This window comes from Camelina sativa, chromosome 12 (assembly GCF_030686135.1).
Source record: "Camelina sativa cultivar CO46 ecotype springtype chromosome 12, ASM3068613v1".
Lineage (NCBI taxonomy): Eukaryota > Viridiplantae > Streptophyta > Magnoliopsida > Brassicales > Brassicaceae > Camelina > Camelina sativa.
This window is the reverse complement of record NC_141891.1, coordinates 11,761,530-11,779,242: the sequence shown is the minus strand read 5'-3', so window position 1 is coordinate 11,779,242 and position 17,713 is coordinate 11,761,530. Positions and strand designations below refer to the sequence as shown.

At 37.3% G+C, this 17,713-nt stretch overlaps 5 protein-coding genes and 1 pseudogene across 8 annotated transcripts; 4 read left to right on the top strand and 2 right to left on the bottom strand.

The window, feature by feature from the left end:
• Positions 1-62: 62 nt before the first annotated feature.
• LOC104731438 (DNA damage-binding protein 1b) lies at positions 63-6,968 on the bottom strand. The gene is made up of 19 exons (XM_087478846.1): positions 6,637-6,968; positions 6,164-6,212; positions 5,904-5,963; positions 5,723-5,814; positions 5,205-5,256; positions 4,997-5,059; positions 4,825-4,874; positions 4,530-4,605; positions 4,021-4,230; positions 3,807-3,913; positions 3,627-3,735; positions 3,291-3,491; positions 2,993-3,208; positions 2,538-2,648; positions 2,178-2,453; positions 1,806-2,080; positions 1,370-1,718; positions 998-1,282; positions 63-879 (listed from the first exon to the last, which is right to left on the bottom strand). Exons 1-19 carry the CDS (start codon positions 6,738-6,740, stop codon positions 298-300), a joined length of 3,267 nt encoding a protein of 1,088 aa, XP_087334972.1. The 5' UTR covers positions 6,741-6,968; the 3' UTR covers positions 63-297.
• A 65-nt stretch (positions 6,969-7,033) lies between these two features.
• LOC109128184 (uncharacterized) lies at positions 7,034-8,398 on the top strand. Of its 2 annotated transcripts, none has more exons than XM_019234071.2 (3): positions 7,034-7,169; positions 7,660-7,821; positions 8,047-8,398. In XM_019234071.2, exons 2-3 carry the CDS (start codon positions 7,663-7,665, stop codon positions 8,092-8,094), a joined length of 207 nt encoding a protein of 68 aa, XP_019089616.1. In that variant the 5' UTR covers positions 7,034-7,169; positions 7,660-7,662; the 3' UTR covers positions 8,095-8,398. The 2 variants fall into 2 exon arrangements, with proteins under 2 accessions (XP_019089616.1, XP_019089617.1); XM_019234072.2 differs by having other exon boundaries at positions 7,039-7,174.
• Positions 8,399-8,718: 320 nt separating this feature from the next.
• On the top strand, positions 8,719-10,677 carry LOC104731437 (protein BUD31 homolog 1). Its single transcript, XM_010450813.3, has 4 exons — positions 8,719-9,016; positions 9,405-9,501; positions 9,601-9,788; positions 10,394-10,677. Exons 2-4 carry the CDS (start codon positions 9,408-9,410, stop codon positions 10,547-10,549), a joined length of 438 nt encoding a protein of 145 aa, XP_010449115.1. The 5' UTR covers positions 8,719-9,016; positions 9,405-9,407; the 3' UTR covers positions 10,550-10,677.
• Positions 10,678-10,813: 136 nt separating this feature from the next.
• Positions 10,814-12,140, top strand: LOC109127880 (uncharacterized). The gene is made up of 3 exons (XM_019233416.2): positions 10,814-11,289; positions 11,399-11,605; positions 11,720-12,140. Exons 1-3 carry the CDS (start codon positions 11,250-11,252, stop codon positions 11,791-11,793), a joined length of 321 nt encoding a protein of 106 aa, XP_019088961.1. The 5' UTR covers positions 10,814-11,249; the 3' UTR covers positions 11,794-12,140.
• A 2,352-nt stretch (positions 12,141-14,492) lies between these two features.
• Positions 14,493-16,073, top strand: LOC104731436 (vegetative storage protein 1-like; annotated as a pseudogene). The gene is made up of 2 exons (XR_015573918.1): positions 14,493-14,937; positions 15,094-16,073. The product of XR_015573918.1 is annotated as a vegetative storage protein 1-like (transcript).
• Positions 16,074-16,094: 21 nt separating this feature from the next.
• On the bottom strand, positions 16,095-17,632 carry LOC104733439 (V-type proton ATPase subunit c''2-like). 2 transcript variants are annotated; one of them, XM_010453018.3, is made up of 4 exons: positions 17,487-17,624; positions 16,966-17,058; positions 16,648-16,803; positions 16,095-16,554 (listed from the first exon to the last, which is right to left on the bottom strand). In XM_010453018.3, exons 2-4 carry the CDS (start codon positions 16,986-16,988, stop codon positions 16,389-16,391), a joined length of 345 nt encoding a protein of 114 aa, XP_010451320.2. In that variant the 5' UTR covers positions 16,989-17,058; positions 17,487-17,624; the 3' UTR covers positions 16,095-16,388. The 2 variants fall into 2 exon arrangements, with proteins under 2 accessions (XP_010451320.2, XP_087333777.1); XM_087477651.1 differs by lacking the exon at positions 16,966-17,058 and having other exon boundaries at positions 17,487-17,632.
• Positions 17,633-17,713: the final 81 nt, after the last annotated feature.

Genomic DNA, 17,713 nt, shown 5'->3' with positions numbered 1-17,713 from the left:
CCAAACCGGATTAAACCGATCCCCATGTGATTGTATTTTTTATGCAAGTAGAAAACATAAAATTTCCATCACAATGGAACTCTTATTAATGATGATGATAATAATAATCCACAAAACTGCAATGATTATACAATTCTTTTTATTAAAAAGTGAAAAGAAAAAATGCAATTTATGTCTAATCATCGTTTGAAGCACCAAAACGAAAATGAAACAACAGAGACAACAACTCTTTCAAACAAACAAAAAAAGATTGTAGAGAAATAAACCAAAGAGAGGGAGAAAAGATATGGGGTTTGCTCAGTGAAGCCTAGTAAGCTCCTCAACTCTCTTGCACAACTCTTCCACTTGAACATCCATACTTTTAGAGATCTCCTCCATCTTACCCCTGCTCAGATCCAAGAAGGATTCAATGAGATCTCCATCCAAGTAATTTTTCGCTTCCGCAGTTCTTTTCTCGTTGTTGAATGATCTCCATTGCTCGTGGCTTAGACCACCAACTCCTTTAATCACTTTCCTCAGACTTGTCTGCAGTTTCTCTAGACACGCATACTGTTCTTGAGGCAGAGAAGCTAGCACTCCGATCATTCCACTCACTGTGCCAAATATGACAGTCTGTATCTGACCAATCTCTGAATCAGGCAGCCTCATAACAAGCGACCCATGGCGGAATCGGTTCACAAATTCCCCAATGTGATACTCACCTACCACCTCCATACGAGCCCTTTCTTCATCCGTAGCACCTTCATTGTTCTTCTTTACTGTGAATAGGTTGAAGCAATTATCAGCACCAAGGTAGATATCATCATCGAGTATCTCAACTGCCGACATCCAGTTTGCATTATAATCACGAGCTCTTTCCTCGATTGCACCTTCCTCGTGCTTTAAAACAAACACAAATATTCAAGAGTCCCGGTCAGTTCTTATGAAATTAACAATCTAACATTTGACATGTGTTCACAAGAAGATGGAAACCAATTTTTGTGTCAAAACGTTTTACCTTGTAAATTAATAAAGAGATTGATTTCATGAGGTCACCAACAACGATGAAGTCTCCACGGGTCTGCACGTAGAGAGCTAGTATGTGACCGTGATGTCCACATTCAGACTGCAGCTCGCGAGTGCCATCATCCCGCAGCATCCACTTATACAACTGAATTTTTTGATTAATAGCAGCAAGAAGTTTTCCATTGAAGGCATTGAGAGAATAAACAGCTCCCTTGGTTTCCTTCTCTGTGATAAGCTGCAATCTTCCTTCTTCAACTATAAAGACAAGTATCCTTCCCTACATTCACAAAACAACATGAAAATAAGAAAACAAAAGTTTTAACACATACAAAATAAAAAGTAGCGTGTTTCACTGAAATGGTACCTTAGTTGGTTCATTTTCCTCAGGCAAAACATATGCCGTACCAACACAATAATAGACATTTTTGTCGTCTGTAAACGAGCAGCTCAATATGGAGCAACCGTATTCAAAGGCATCCAATGGGTAAGTTGACAAGAACTCAAAACTCTGGGCATCCAGCAGACGGACAAAATGCATTTCAGATTCTTCCGCACTTGGTTGGTTTCTCAAACAGCAGATAGCAAATGTTCGTGTTTGTTCCTGATGGCAGATGCGACGAGCATGCTCTCCAATGGGAATAGTGCGTATGTGAAGCTTCTGAATGGCATCGATGGTGCCAATTGTAAGTTCGCCTTCCCTGGCAATTGCTAGACTGCACATGGAAGAGAAGCAGAACCAGATTTCACCACTATGTACTTCGATCCCAAAGGACAATAACAGAGGATCGAAATAAGTTTACCTGTCTGGAAAAGCAGCAGAGTTGAAGGGACACATATGACTAACTTCTTTCAGATTCACGTTGCTGTATAACAGCTTCTTGTTGTTGCTATATATAACCGCTGGTCTATCTGATGCAGCAAACACATGTGTTGCACTTTTAGATGAAAAAGTACGCAAAGTTATAGGCTGAGTCCCCAGTGATACTTTTTTTCGATCCCTTAATTTCCCGCTACTCGTATCCAACTGAAAATTTAAGAGATGACCATCTCCAAGAGCACAGAGCAAGTAAGACATCTGTAACAAATGAAATACCACTGTTATTTATATGGCAACGAAAGGCTGCATTAACAAGAACGATGGCCCTTCCACAAAAATCTGAAGAAAATTATACCCCTTCAAATGAACAAAGAAGAACAGATCGGGGAATTATCTCTCCTCCTAGTTGCTCCTGAGTAACAAGAGTCAAGTCTGGCAGCACAAAAATCCTCACACTTATATCTGTCCACATCCCGACTGCAGCTAGCTGACTGTGATTAGGATTATCGCCAATCGGGTTTATGTCAAGACAAGAAACCTCGTACTCCAACAGGACATGTTTGACTTCCGTCAATGTCCCGTCTCCAATTTCTAGGTAGACCAAATGCCCACCTCCAGTGGCCAAAAGAACCTAACAAGTATATCATTTCAAATCAGATAAATGTGAATCATTGAAAAAATATACTATGGAAACCCTTAAGAAAGAAAGCCAAACCTGGCTCGCATTTGCAGTTGCAACATTAACAGCGAATCCAGCTGGGGCATCCCATTTATTTCGCAATTCTCTAGTTGTAGAACTGACTAATCTGACAGAATTTGAGGTAACCTGATTAAGAAAAATATAGAACAGTTAGTGCTAGGGAAAAGGATAGGATAGAACAATATAGCAGACAAGAAACTATGTCCGAAGAAACGCAACAACGATGAGATACAAAAGCACTCCTACATTTGATTTGCTTTGAAAGATTCAAATACCTATTAAAAAACTGATTAACCCTAAAACCAATAAAACACTATAGTACAGGGAAACCCAGAGAAAACAGACTGAGTTCTTAATATGGAATAGACTTGTCACCTATAAAATGGATTTCGACGAAATTTTCCAGGCCTTGTGACATCATATTACAAGAAAATGCATAGAAACCAACGTATGAGCTCTGGCAAACATACCTGTACAAGTTGGTTGTAGACAGCATCATGGCAAAATAAAGTCTGCACTTCAGACAAGAAACCCTCAATCTCTGTTTCTTCCAGTTCATCCTCTATATTCATGGCTAATATTCGAGTTTCGCTGATAAAACTAACTACAAGAAATGTATCAAATGCTTCATCAATTGACGATTTCAACGACCACATTCCTTTGATGCCTTGAAGTTCCACGGACGCCTGTTATACAGAAAATTTTATTATAACATTAGATGAGATGCTTACATGACAGGAAAAATGAAATTCCTAATATACATCAAACCTGTTCATTTATTCCTATCCCATTGCGGACTATGCGAAGAGAACCATCCTTATATGCTCCAGAGCATGTTACAACCTGACCTTGCCCTTGTCTCTCAAGATCAACTACACAAAAGTCGACAATAGGCCCCAAGTTGACATACTTTTCTAAAATTTCAACATATGAACCTTTTGCATCCGGTTGCAAGTTTAGCTTAATAAGCTGCAATAAGAAATAAAAGAAAATAACAATTGAAACACAAATAACTAGGATAGTGGTAACCAAAGAACTATATAAGTTTACATTCTTCAAAAAATTATGTTTCAAAGACCTCATTAATATTCAATTCTAACGTACCTGTGAATCTCCATAACTTGAACCGACAAAGACAACAGCATTGTCAAGATACGAGATGGAAGATGCTATAGATGTTTCACCCAAAAGCTCAATTTTGAGGCCAGTGACCCTTGAGATAAATAAAAGTCAGACTATCCACATTATCATTTATTTCAACGGAGCTTTGTAATATCAACTCACTTTTCTTTCTCGTGGGTTATAACAAGCAGGTGAATCAGTCCAGCATGGTCACCAAGAAGATACCTAGAACCATCAAGATCAACTCTTCCATATGCTTTTGTGATGGACTGTAGATACAAATTGAAGTCACGTGCCAAACTTAAAAATCAAAGGGGTACTTACTGAAAGGTTATGCAATTATAGGACCATATGACAATGCCAAAAAAAAACTTACAGGTCGTATTGGTATTGCTTTGAATGCATTGGCACTACAATAGACAATGGTTTCTTCTCCAATGATAAGGACGCCACACAGAGGAGAAGGTACAGGGATTAATAAGTCAGCACCATTGTCGAGATTGTTCTGTGACCATGGCCCTTCAAAAAATTCCTTATCTTTAAGAGAAATTTCATATGTTTTGAGATGACGAGCATCTTTGTTGTCCTGAAATCCCAAGTATTAATTAGAGTCACCCAACAAATATCATTGAGTGCATCACATTGCATTAGCAAAGTTAACCAAATTAAGTGAAAAGATACAATTCGTTTAAAAGAATACAGGCTGTATTATACATCAGAGCTAATTTGCTCAATTTCCACCAGCTTACCAACAGAGTAGATACTAAGAAAAAATAGGACTCCTTTGAACAATATTGCTTACAGAACTAGGTTCATACATGGAAGAAACAAATATATATAATTACCAGATATAATTCCCATAGCAATTTAAATGTGTATGCTAACCTGATAAAGTACTGCAATTGTTGGCTTCACGCATCCATACAAAAACTTGATATCTAGGACCTGCAACTCCTCCAGCCTGAAATTAAGCAACATGGTCAATATTACATTCATTTTTGTGTTCCTTAAAATAACCACATCTGCAAGAAACCAAGATATCGACCGAGTCAACTGAGAGTTTATAACAGAAGCTGATGCACTAGAGCACACACAATGTATACGACTAACCAACAAAAAACAGAGCAAAAAATAAGCTTGATAGTCTCCAAATTGCAGCATGTTAACTGAAAAACAGTACCTTATGTTAAAAGCTTCCTTGAGCTGTCCTTTATTGTCAAACGGAATAACCTAACCGAGGAAGTGAGGAACCCAAGATATAGAATTAGACAATGATCAATGGAAGTTCAGTAATATGATATGGGCAGTAAATTAGCATAAGTTCCAATTTATTCTAAAAGACAAAACCATACCTTGAACAAGCCGTCATACAGATGGAGACCAATTACTCTGCAATCAGGATCAATTATACCAATCTGCAAAACCAGTGTCAAGTGAGAACTCAGCTTCAAACATACCACATAACATAACCATTAAATTATAGCACATATACAACTGAAGAACGAAAATCAAAATCTAGCCACTATGAAAGATACAGTGCAGTACTAGTGGACTCAATACCTGACCATTGTCGGTCGGTCGGCCTATCCGGTCAGAAACATCCCCCATTGCCCTATAAAATGTTCAAACGATATTTAAATTCAGCGGTAAAGGGAATAACAATCAGTTGGTATATTGACTAACTTAACTAACAGTAAGCAACAACTATGTTAGCGCCAGAGAAGTTTTTTGCAGGACTTGGATATACTACAAAGTACAGATAGATAAATGACCGCAAAGTAACTGGGATCCTAGAAAACATTCGGAACAGATAAGACACGTGATGAACTATTAAGACACAACCTGATCACATGCTATACTATGCGCATAGTTACTAAACTGACGTGATGAACTTCTATCTAAATGACACAACTTGGTCCCGTGCACTACTATACACATCGTTACTAAACTGTGATCCCTTTCTAACACTAAATTCAAATAATAACATTACAAGAGCATATCAAAAGACATATAACACATCCGAATGGTTAAACGTCATCTGATAGAATATAAAGTTTATATCTTTTGGCAAACTATACCTTGTAATAAGCTCAGATGACTCATAATCCCATTGAAGTACACAGAATTTATATCTCTCAGTTGCAATGAACAAAAAATCTTGTGCTTCACCCTGCAAAAGATAAAGTACTATCAATTAACAATGACAATCACTTATTACCTCACACTGGGGAAAGTATGCAATAAGAAAATTATACTCACATGGGGACGGAACAATTCCATAGTTGCGATCCTACCATATAGAGGAACATCCAATATAGTCTGCAAAAGACTAAATCACTCAGCATATCCCGGAATAAGAATACTATAAGTAACAATAGCTTTTCACATATCCACTCCAAATCCAAGGAAATTAATATTTCAGAAGTGAAATGAACTTATGACTTATCTTTAACAACACTGAGACGAAAAAAGCAAAAAAAAAAAAAAAAGAATCACTAGAAGAATAAATAAAGGAGTACCTGAAGCCCCTGTGGACTAAGCAGATGGATCTCAATCCGAGTGGATTTCCTGAAAGAAAAGTTTAACACAGTGACTGATCAACTAACAGCAAAAGAACCATCTCCAGAAGAAGATAATAGATTGTAAAGAGAAAATTAGATAGCTTCCGAAACCATATACACAATTTCAATTCCCCAGAATTAAGTAAATTCCCATTCTTAAACAATGAAATCAAGTCCAGAGCCATCAGTGAGTAGATCAGCTGATGAATCAATTTGAGTACATCTCCCACATAAACGAACCTTCCACGACATCAAAGAAACCCGAAGAGATTATACAAAATCCAATATTCAGCTCTCAGATTAGAGGCAATGAGAGTAAAAATCACAGAACTCGAAACGTTAAAGAAAACAAGCTTCCTATAAAAACCCTAAACCCCCAAATTAACATCTGAAGAACACAAAAAGGGAGAAGAGAGAGAACAGTTCCATACGCAACAATAAGATTGAGTTCTTGAGGACTGGTGAAGTTCCCGACGCAAGAGTGAGTGATACAGGTCGGCTTTTGAGCCGTAACGACGTAATTCCATACGCTCATCTTCTTCTTCTCCGCCCAGAAGCTAGGGTTTACGCTTTGCTTGAGAAATTTCCCGCTTCTTTTTATAAGAAGCTTCTGTATATTCTCTCTTCTGGGATTCAAACGAAAAAAGCAAGAGAGAGAGACACGACGATGCAAAGAGAGAGAGAGAGAGGAGGCGGAGAAGAAAGATACGCCTTAAGAAGAACGGCCGGTTCAGAACACAAAATAGGAAATTAAAAGGACGGTACGATCCGGTTTGATATATAACCGAAATTAAATGTTAAGTTGGGCCCGGCCCAATTGATGACACGTTTAAACCCAACCCTAAGAAGAAGACTTCAACAACACCATTTCTTGTTGCTGCTTCATTCGTCATCGATCTGCGCCTGCGATTATCTCTATCTCCGTCAAAATCACCTCATCTCCTTGATTCTTATTTTCTCTCAGGTAAGGTAAGCTTCTGAGATTTGTTTTCCTGTTAGATCGATTAAGATTTTGTATAGCCCATCGGTGTGTTTCATTTCTAATCGTTAACATTTCTTCGTTTCTTAAAGGTTTGTGTCCGTCTCAAATTTCGTTGATTTGCTCTCTGCGATGTGTAGTCTCTAATTCGATTTAACCTTTAGAAGTGTTCTAATTTCGTTGTTTTTTTTATATCTCCGCGATGTTGTAAACTCTCCAATTCGACTGTTTTACACACACTCAGATCCAGCCATGGCCCCCTTTTTTATATAGGGCGTGAAACATTTTTTTGAACATAATGATGTCGACAAGCACAATTTCGTATCTTGATTTGAATACTAGTTATTATCAAATGGTCAAATGCTTTTGTTTAATCTGTTTGGTCCTTCTTCTATGTATATGCGATATTAATGATCTCATGTATTGGTCATGGCGTTGATGGTTTTTTGTGTGTGGCTATCTATGGATACTGCAGATCATGTTGACTGAAAGTCCATTTAGGCCACGAGAGAAGCTTCTTGAGAAGCAGAGATTGTTCCAGAGCATCCAAAGGCACACTTACTTGAAAGGACCAATGGACAAGATCACCTCCGTTGCTATTCCCCTTGCCTTGGCTGCTAGCTCTCTCTACATGATTGTAAGTTTCGTTCATATGTACATCTCCTTCTGGTTTTCACAACTATATATATCTTTGAATCTATCCTTGTTTAGAAGTTGATACTTCCACTAGATTGTTTTTGCGAAATCCCAAATGCTCTAGTTCCATGGTTTTCTACTATATGTTATTGATAATTGCCTCAGTTTTTAAAATCATGTTCATCATCTAACTATGAAACTCTACTCTGTGTTTTGGCTGCTACAGGGAACAGGGATCTACAACATGTCAAATGGAATTGGCAAAAAGGAATAAGCAGCTTCTTCTTCTTCTTTTTTCCTGTTCCTATTTTATGCTTTTTGGTTCCTCGATGTATCAGTGGCTGCCATATGCAGTAGCAGACTAAAGTTTACACTGGTCTTTATCTTGAAGCTGTTTATTGCGTTTTGCCAAATAATTGCTTAGTCACAGACAATGTCGAAGGCTGAAGATATTTGATGTTATAAAGTTCCAATGAATCCTTTGTGTTTGTTTTTTTTTCCTTTCTTCTAAACTTTGTATGCATGTGGTCTCATTCACATGATAATACTGATATGAATGTGAACGCATTTGAATACAACCCTGGTGAATGTGGTTATGTAAACAAAGGAGGAAGCAAAATAAAAATACAAAGACCAGTTCAACTATATATAGTGAGGAATTTGACCCACTATATATAATCTGGTTGTGTCGTATAACCAAAAACAAAGAAAGAAGTAAAATGGAAATAAAAAGAATGGTCCTGCTACAAACATAACTTCGAATTTGTTCCACTTTTCTTATCTTGTAAATTTGGAATTTTTATTTCCAAAATATGATTCTGTTTCAGGATCCAGAATGCATGTTAATGAAAAAAAAAGAGCATATAAAAATCTAAATCTAAAAGAGCATATCTATCGTCAAAAAAAAAAAAAAATCTAAAAGAGCATATCTATAAATTTTTAAAACCTTTTAACTTGTTAGTTGATATAATGAAATAGAAAATACACAAAAACATATATTTTATTCCTCAGACCGGCATAGGTGATAAGAAAAAAAATTAAAAACACTCGTTTATTAATATACTGAACCCAAGTACCCAACCCTAAAGAGTAAAGAGCTTCTACGACGTTGCGTTGGTTCTTCTTCTTCTTCCTCGTCCCCGCGCCGCGATCTCTCTCTTTCTCCAACTTGCTCGTCCCGTCGTCTAACTCCAAAGGTACGCTTTCTTCAATTTCCCTCTTAGACCAATCTTGCTTCGCACCCCCTCTGTAATCATATCGATTCGCTTCTGAACCCTACACGTCCTCCCTTTTCTGAGTTTTGCGTCGAGCTCATATCACATAGATTGATAAACCCTAATTACCCCCGTTATATCACTCAATCCTCACCTAGACTGTTCTGGGTCGAGTTGATGATAATAGCCTTGATGTAGAAACCCTAATTTTGAGGAACCCTAAGTTTCATATACTTAATTTGGGACTTTCTTACGAACCTTGAAATTCTTAGAATCTCGCTTGTAGAACGATAATATGCAATTCGTTTTTGTTACCCGCTTAGCTTAATCGTGTTCCTTTGTTTAACATTGTGAATTTTGCCTTGTGTAGAATATGCCAAAGATCAAGACTAACCGAATCAAGTACCCAGAAGGATGGGAGTTGATCGAGCCTACTCTTCGAGAGCTTGATGCTAAGATGAGAGAAGGTTAGTAGTGTTCAATTTCCAATCTCAGATGCTTCACTATGTGTTTTTTGTTTTCTTCTTATGTTAGTGTTCTAACTATTTTTTTGGTTCCTTGTGCAGCTGAGATGGATACACATGATGGCAAGAGAAAGTGTGAAACTTTATGGCCAATTTTCAAAGTTTCTCATCAGAGGAGTCGCTATGTATATGACCTTTACTACCGAAGGGAAGAAATTTCTAAAGAGCTGTATGAGTTTTGCTTGGATCAAGGCTATGCTGATCGTAGCCTGATTGCAAAGTGGAAAAAGGTGCGTTTCTTATGTCATTCTTGGTTGAACTTTTGCCTGTGTTAGTTAGTTGTCTGATGCCAAATTGATAAGCGGTTGGAGTCTCTGTAGTTGCTTTGCATAGTACATGTAATTGAGGATGTGTAAATTTATCGTTAAATTAGTTTAGGGGACCTAATTCTGTCCTGGTGCACAATGGATCTCGAAGCTATTTCACTGAAATCAGTGTCCTAGTATATGCATTTTCGTGGAATGATCTTAACTAAACAATAGGTTCTAGACTTGAGATTCTTTTTTTGTTTGGTAGGGTCCAAAACAATATGTTTTCTCTGTTTGTCACTTAGATTGACCAATTTCGTCGCTTTGCTGAATCCTGAATAACTCTAACATTGCCTCTTAAACATCATCTGAATTCTGAAAGTGTTGCTTCTTGATAATGGTTTCTCTTGGATCTTTGTACCCATGCTTTCAGTTTATACTTCAGATGCATATCCTGTTTGTAGATTCTCGTATTTGGACATTGATTTAACTTTTGTAGTCTTTCAGTGAACACAGATATAGTTTCGTTGTTATGTTTCTCTGTTTGTTACTGACTCTTTTTGAACTCTCTGTTTTGTGAATTGCAGTCGGGATACGAACGATTATGCTGCCTGCGGTGTATACAGCCAAGAGACCACAACTATGGAACAACATGTGTCTGTCGTGTACCGAAGAACTTGCGTGAAGAGAAAGTGGTTGAATGCGTTCACTGCGGTTGTCAAGGATGTGCCAGTGGCGATTAAGTTCTACGGCTTTCTGCATAATCCCTGAAGGTTTGCTACAATTCTATGTATGACTTGTTAAATCTGGATTCTGTGTACCCTATTAAAGGCTAAAAACCCTGACTAAATAAACCAACTTGCAAAGCCTCTACCATAACCTTTTTACACACATCAGTTTACTACTAACGCTGTGCTCAATTATTTAGCATGTTTAAGAAAAAAAAATTAGCTTTAAAAACTGAAACTGTAAAGGAAAATACCTGTTGTATGACATAAGATCATTTGGTTCGAGCATAAGATAATTAACCGTTGGTAAACAAAAGATAATACCATCATAACAAACCGTTGCACTTGTACAAGTCAAAGACCAGCATTTTCAGTGGCCTCGTTGGAAGAGTATCTCATCCAAACCAATGCTTCGAGAAACTTCTTAATTCACCCATCCTCAAGCCAAGAAAGCTTATTCATGAAGAAACTCTCTACCTAAAACGTGTGAACCGGATAGGCAAAAGTTAATCAAGTTTAAAAGAACAAAAGAAAAGAGGAAAAGTTACTTTAGTCAAACAAGTTACATCGTGATTTCTCCACGTATCTAAAATATAAGGTTAAGTCTGCTTAAAAACAAAAAAAGAAAGAAAGACGCGAGGCAGAGTAGAGAGAGTTGTAACCCTAAAAATCCCACAAAGTCTCTCATCCGCAAGCAGTTCTCCGACGAAACAATATGAGTGCTATCTACAATACACAGGTGATACTTCACGCTGGTAAAGATCTTTCTCTCTATATATCTTTTGATTGCAATTGTTACTACTACCTATGTTGATACCGCATCTAATTTATTCGTTGTCTATCTGTTTGTGAAACACCTCGCAGGTCGTAAGACATGTGTGTTTTGGGATTTAGAGGATTACCCAATCCCAGATGGTGTTGATCCTGCTTCGTTTTATCTGAATATCAAAGAAGCTATCAAGAAGCTGGGTTGTCATGAAGAGGTGTCAATCCAGGCTTACGTTCCGGATGATGATGAATTGCGACGTAAATATGAGGATGCTGGCTTCATCATCAAATCCGATCCCCATGGTGGATTAATCTTCACTGCCTTTAACCCTTTTTTTTTTAATCTCCTCTTACACATATATGTAATCTTGATCTCCGTTGATATATATACTTTTTTTTTATTTTTATTTTCTCCAGATGGTAAAGATGCGAGAATTTGTACCATGTTTGTGGAATTGAGATGTTGTGGGCATTTGAAAATCCTAAACTGACAAATATAATTGTTCTGGCAAAAAACATCGGTGACGACATGGATTATCGTCTCGGAGGTTTGTATGGCAGTGGTCATCGTATTCTCTTATCTCAATCTGATCCAGAATGGGACCTTCTTCCTAGTGAAGTCTCAACATGGTTTTTGACTAGCCTATTCGATGGCCCTAGCGGAACCTCACAACGTCTTGACAATAAGAAGCAGAAGATGTTCTCATAAGGATCACATGCGTCATTCGTTCAACAACAATCACAGTGGAGGATGCATGCTACTTGCATGACTTGAGATTGTATATGTTTCTGCTCTTTGTAAAATTTATAAAAAGATGATAATATTCACATCAATTTCGTTCCAACATATTTAATATTTGTGTAAACTGACAGCAGGTGACTCATGAGCACTTAGATATCATCATCATCAACTTGTCTAATGCATTTACTCTTTCTTATTAGGAGGTGAAGATGGGCGTTGAGTGAACAATAATACTACAGGCAAGACAATAATAGTATAATATTTACGCATTGTAACAAACAAAGTAAAGATTCATTCACTGGGATCAGATCAGTAGGAGTAGACTCTGAGTGTGCCGCTTTTTTCCTCTTCAATTATGCTTAGGTTTATGAATACCTCAGGCTTTGCTAAGACAACACAGCAATCTCTGTCTTCCAAAACTTTACGAAAACGGGAGAACAAGGGGTTTTGCTCGATGCTTTCGTGGTTTTTTTTTAGAGTATGAGCACATTTGAACTTTCCGATAACCAGAAAAGAAGGTCCACCATAATCATTTCCAGTCTCTTCTCTTGAACCACTGAGAGAGACCATCAGGGATGGTGTAATCCTCCATGTCCAATATCACACATATTTTACGCCCTGCAAGGTTTAGTTTGTAAAAAACGAATCAAACCAGATCGTCGACAAAAAAGTATATAAGACAGATAGATGATTTATAGATGAAACAATTTCGGGCAAAGGGATAGAGATCTTACCTCGGGATTTTCTGGTTGACAATGGGAACAATCCGGACATGGCTTCTGTCGAGTTATCAAAAAGATGAAAAGCTATTTTGTTGACAGACGCTCAGTTTTTATGGCGGTGGATGATGAGAGACTTAATGAAATTACGGTTTATATTATTCATCTTTTTTTGGTAACGAGGGTTTTTATATTACTCACTAGTAATTGACCCGCGTAGTGCGGGAGTTATATTGTGGGTTTTTTTGTATTGTTTTGGTATTTTTTTTTTTTGTAATGTGTTTATTAAATTTTGGGTCTGCTTAAGTTGTATGTATTTTTTAATTTGTTTTTTTTTTCTCTCTTATGGTTTATGTGTTAGTATTATTTACTTCTATTTTCATACATAATAAAGGTAAACCATGTTGTTTATTAGTTTTGTTTTCTTTAAAATATAGAATTAGAAGTATAGTTTTATTGGAGTAGTTATGGTTGATTATGTCTGTAGTTCTGGTTGATGAAAATTAGTTGTTATTTTGTGGTTGTATTGTTATTTGCTTTTAAATTATGTGGTTGTAGGATATCGTTTAATTATTTTCTTATGTATTTGTGAGTTTGGATTGGTTAGGTAGTTGAGTTTATTTGTAAAATGTATCAAAGTAACAGTTGTTAATTTTTTTTGTGTTCGCTATGTGGTTTTTTTTTATTTAAGCTGTTGGCTTTAAAATCCAGTTTGTTTTTTTGGGGCTTTTGTGGTTTGTTTATTGATTTGTGAATGGCTCTGGTCCGTTTTGCAGATATCTGGTCTAGTGAACGGTTAGCAGATAAGCCATTTCTCCGATGTAGAGTAGACTTTGAGCTTTGGAATTGTTTGAGTTGTTTTTTGAGAAGAACCCAACAATGGTTTACAAACAAATAAAATATTCATAGAATTGTTGAAATGCAAATCATTTGCTTTTGCCAATTTTTGCCGAAATCAGTACTTAGATGCCGATCTAGATTCTTTAGTTAATTATCAGAAGTTATTGGAATTTTTTTGAAGGCCCGATTTTTTTTGGCGACGGACCATATTACTCCAACATCGGTGTCACTGCGAGTGGCTTTATCAACTCGATTTTGTTTCAGGTAAAGTTCGGAGTAGGAGTAAAATCTACTGCTATTATTGACTCGGGTTTTTAATTAAATCTATCTTCACTTTGATTGTTCCACCGGCGCAGCAAGAGAAGTTGTATCTTACGAACATAGTTGTAGAACTAAATAATAAGGTCGGAAGATGACTTCTACGTGAACTTAATGTTGAACGTTTTTCTTGTATCTTTCCCTTGAACTAATGGTCTGTGCATATCTGACATTCTTTATGTTTGCTCATTATTTTGTTATTAGCACAAGCATGATTTAATAACAAATTATCTCTTCTAGAAAATGATTAGTGTCATAGTCTCTGTTAATAACAAATCATCTCTTCTACAAACATCTACAAACATCTATAGTTTGCCCAAAAAAAAAAAGATTAGCGATCAAAAACGTCCTCTAAAATCGAGTGGTGCAAGTGAAAAAATCTCATTTATTCTCTTAATATTGATGGGATAAGCAATCATTTAATTTGCATCACACGAAGGTAGACACGTAAACTTATCTTCCCATATGGCACATCGTATCATAAGTAACCATAACGCAAAACAAACCTCACGCTGTTATAAATATCAACCTTTGTATATGCCACAGATAAACATTATAAATTAAAAAAATAACCATACAAAAAAAAACAAAATGAAAATTCTCTTACTCTCACTTCCCTTGTTCTTGGTCGCTACGGTCTCCCACAGCCGGCCTTCAGAACCCGTTCCTAGGCTCATCGAGCTCCTCACATCAACAAAAATCGTTGAGAATGAAGCCGAGTTCTTAGAGAAACAACGACTCTCCATCAGCTACCCCAACTGCAGAAGCTGGCACCTTGGTGTTGAGACCTCTAACATCATAAACTTCAAGACGGTGCCCGCAAATCGCAAAGACTATGTTGAAGACTAATTGACAACTTCCCAACAGTACCGTTACGACTCTAAAACGGTGTGCAAAGAGGCTCATTTCTACGCTAAAGGCCTTGTCCTAAAGAATGACACCTACAATGTTTGGATCTTTGACTTAGACGAGACCCTCCTCTCTAATGTTCCCTTTTACGCCAAATATGGATATGGGTAATATACATATTACTAAAATTAGTCCTACCACAACCATGCATAGAATGTTTTAGTTAAACTTCTGTAGTAGTACTCATCATGTCCATATATTCTATTAATTCTTAGATGTCAACATATAGTAGAGCAATACGTTTTGTTCGTTTGGTTTCTTAGAACAGAGAAGCATGAACCGGAGACGTTCAGGAAGTGGTTGGAGGCCGGAGAAGCTCCTGTCCTCCCAGAGACCTTGCATCTTTACCAAAACATCCTTGAACTTGGGATTAGCCCCGTCTTACTCACTGAACGATTCCAAGATTTGGAGGAAGTCACTCTAAAGAATCTCAAAGCTGCTGGCTTCCCCTACTGGAGGCATGTCTTTTTCAAGTAAGAATAGTTAAAGTAACTTTAATCATATATACAGTACTTAAATATATATAATATAAGTGTACAACGATATATGTATATGTGGGGAAACGTAGGCCAACATGCTCAAGCAAGGAGGTAGCAAACTTCAAGTCAGAGGAGAGGAAGAATCTGGAGAGGAATGGCCACACTATCATTGGGAACATTGGAGACCAATGGGCTGATTTGGCTAAGGACAGCCCTGGGAGAAGGACTTTTAAGCTCCCTAATCCACTCTACTACAGGGTCTAATAAAGATCATACATCAACCTTGTATGTTTTGTTTTTTGCTTATCTATGTAATCCTGTCCCAAAAGTCCATAATGGAATGACCAGTCAAAAAAACAGAGCCACCTTCCCTCCCGTTGAGAGACAAGAGATGAGCAAAGCCGTTGGAATGGATGATACCGTGAAGGAGGTGAGTGTTGTCTTCAAACTGAGAGTAAACCCAATCTTCAATATCCAGAGCCAAGCTGCACCACTTGCAGTTGCTGCCTTCAGAGAAATTCTGAGTATTACCACACCTCGAGCAAGCCTTAAAACAAAGAAGTTTAGCTGAGTATTTGCTTTCAATCTAAGAGCATGTGCATTGGTTGGGACAAAAATTTGGTCCCTCAAATATATTAATCTTATTTTCAAAGTTTCTTAATTTTGGTATGAGCATTGGTGTCCCTCAATAGTTGGTCCCCTGTAAAAAATAATATTATCTGCAATGTAATCACACATTGTATCAACAACATATACTTGCAGGAGATCTTATAAACATAAGCATGTGGAGAAACAGATTGATAAACGAATCATATACAAAAACTCTTGTCTTTGATTATCAGAGAAACCAAAGAGAATGAATACAAACATAAACATGAAGATGTACTCCAAAGTGACTTATTCCAAAGCTTTAAACAAATACAAAAAATATTAAGGATCCAAAAGTGGATCTCAGTTTTCACACATAACTTTTTTTCTTCTAGACATCAGTATCCATACAACAATGAAGATAATCAAGAAGCCATGTTCTTTCCAGATTTGCAAGTAGACCACAACACATACAGACCGGATGGATATATCTATTTGGTTGGCCATGTTGCTTGTGCAGACATAATGATCCCCACAATAACTCCAAACAACCCAAGAGCACTCCCAAAGATCTCGATCACAAGAATCTTTACAAAGAGTGTAGAGTTTTGGGCATCAGACAATGCACAACTGCTCCCAATGATTCCTACACATAACCTGCAAAGAGAAATGTGACCTCGGTTTGCATATCTGAGGATGAAATCCATAAACCGAAACTGTAAGGAAAGAGAAAGAGGGGAAGATACAGACCCGCATCCAATGATGATTCCAGATGCAAAGATTGCATATCCAGCTCTTAGAGACTCAGCGTCATACATCTTTGAAGATGGCACACTCTCCAACTTTGTTTGCAGAATGATTGCAACAATAACGCCATATATAGCTACAGCTTCGCAAAAGATGACACTGGGACAGTTAAAAAGAACAAGAAAGGCTGTTTCGTTATTGCTTAGTTGTTGCATCTAATCTTGAGCCTAAAGCTCTCTTAGCAAGAAATTGGAATGCAAACACAACAATAAATAAAACTGCAAACACAACTACTCCCTATTAAGCATTCCTTAATACTACCTTTTAGACACACGGGGTATCATAACGACATTATTGAGCGGTTAATTAGGTGACTCAGGTCCAAGAATCAGGGAGTCAAACAGGGTTTGTTTTCTGCAATGTAATCACACATCAAACCAATATAATGAACCAATGAAACAACATCATATCAAGTCTCATATGTGCTCTAACTTCCATCTAATCAGCATAACATAGACAAGAAACAACAAACCAAGAACAACTCTAGAAAACTCATAACAATTTAAACATATATATATACCTTGAGTCTTCTACCAAACTCCTTGTAAAGAAGGAAACCAGAGAACTCAGCAGTACAAGACCGTTCAAGGAACTCAACAAAGATCTATCGGAGAGGTCCCTAATCTATCGAATCCCCCAAACAATTTCCCTTAACCCTAAATCGAGAATACATCATAAAAACCCTAAATCGAGAATACATCAAAATCGGATTGACGGTAGATTGACGGATAATACATCAAAAAAAAGAAAATCATCCAAGGAAACGAGGGAAGAACACAAACCTCTTCCTATTGCAACCGATTGACGGCAGATTTGCCTTTGCTTCAGCCAATTTTCAGAGAAATCCCCCTTCTGAATCAAATCGCCTTCGAGAGAGAGAGAGAGAGAGCGTAAAGAAGAGAGACGGAGAGAAAAAAAGTCTCGACCCAACAATTTTTTTTGGTTCACCCTCGCCCTAATGACACAAACCAATAAGACCACGCCACGTGACTTGAAGGACGGACGAAAA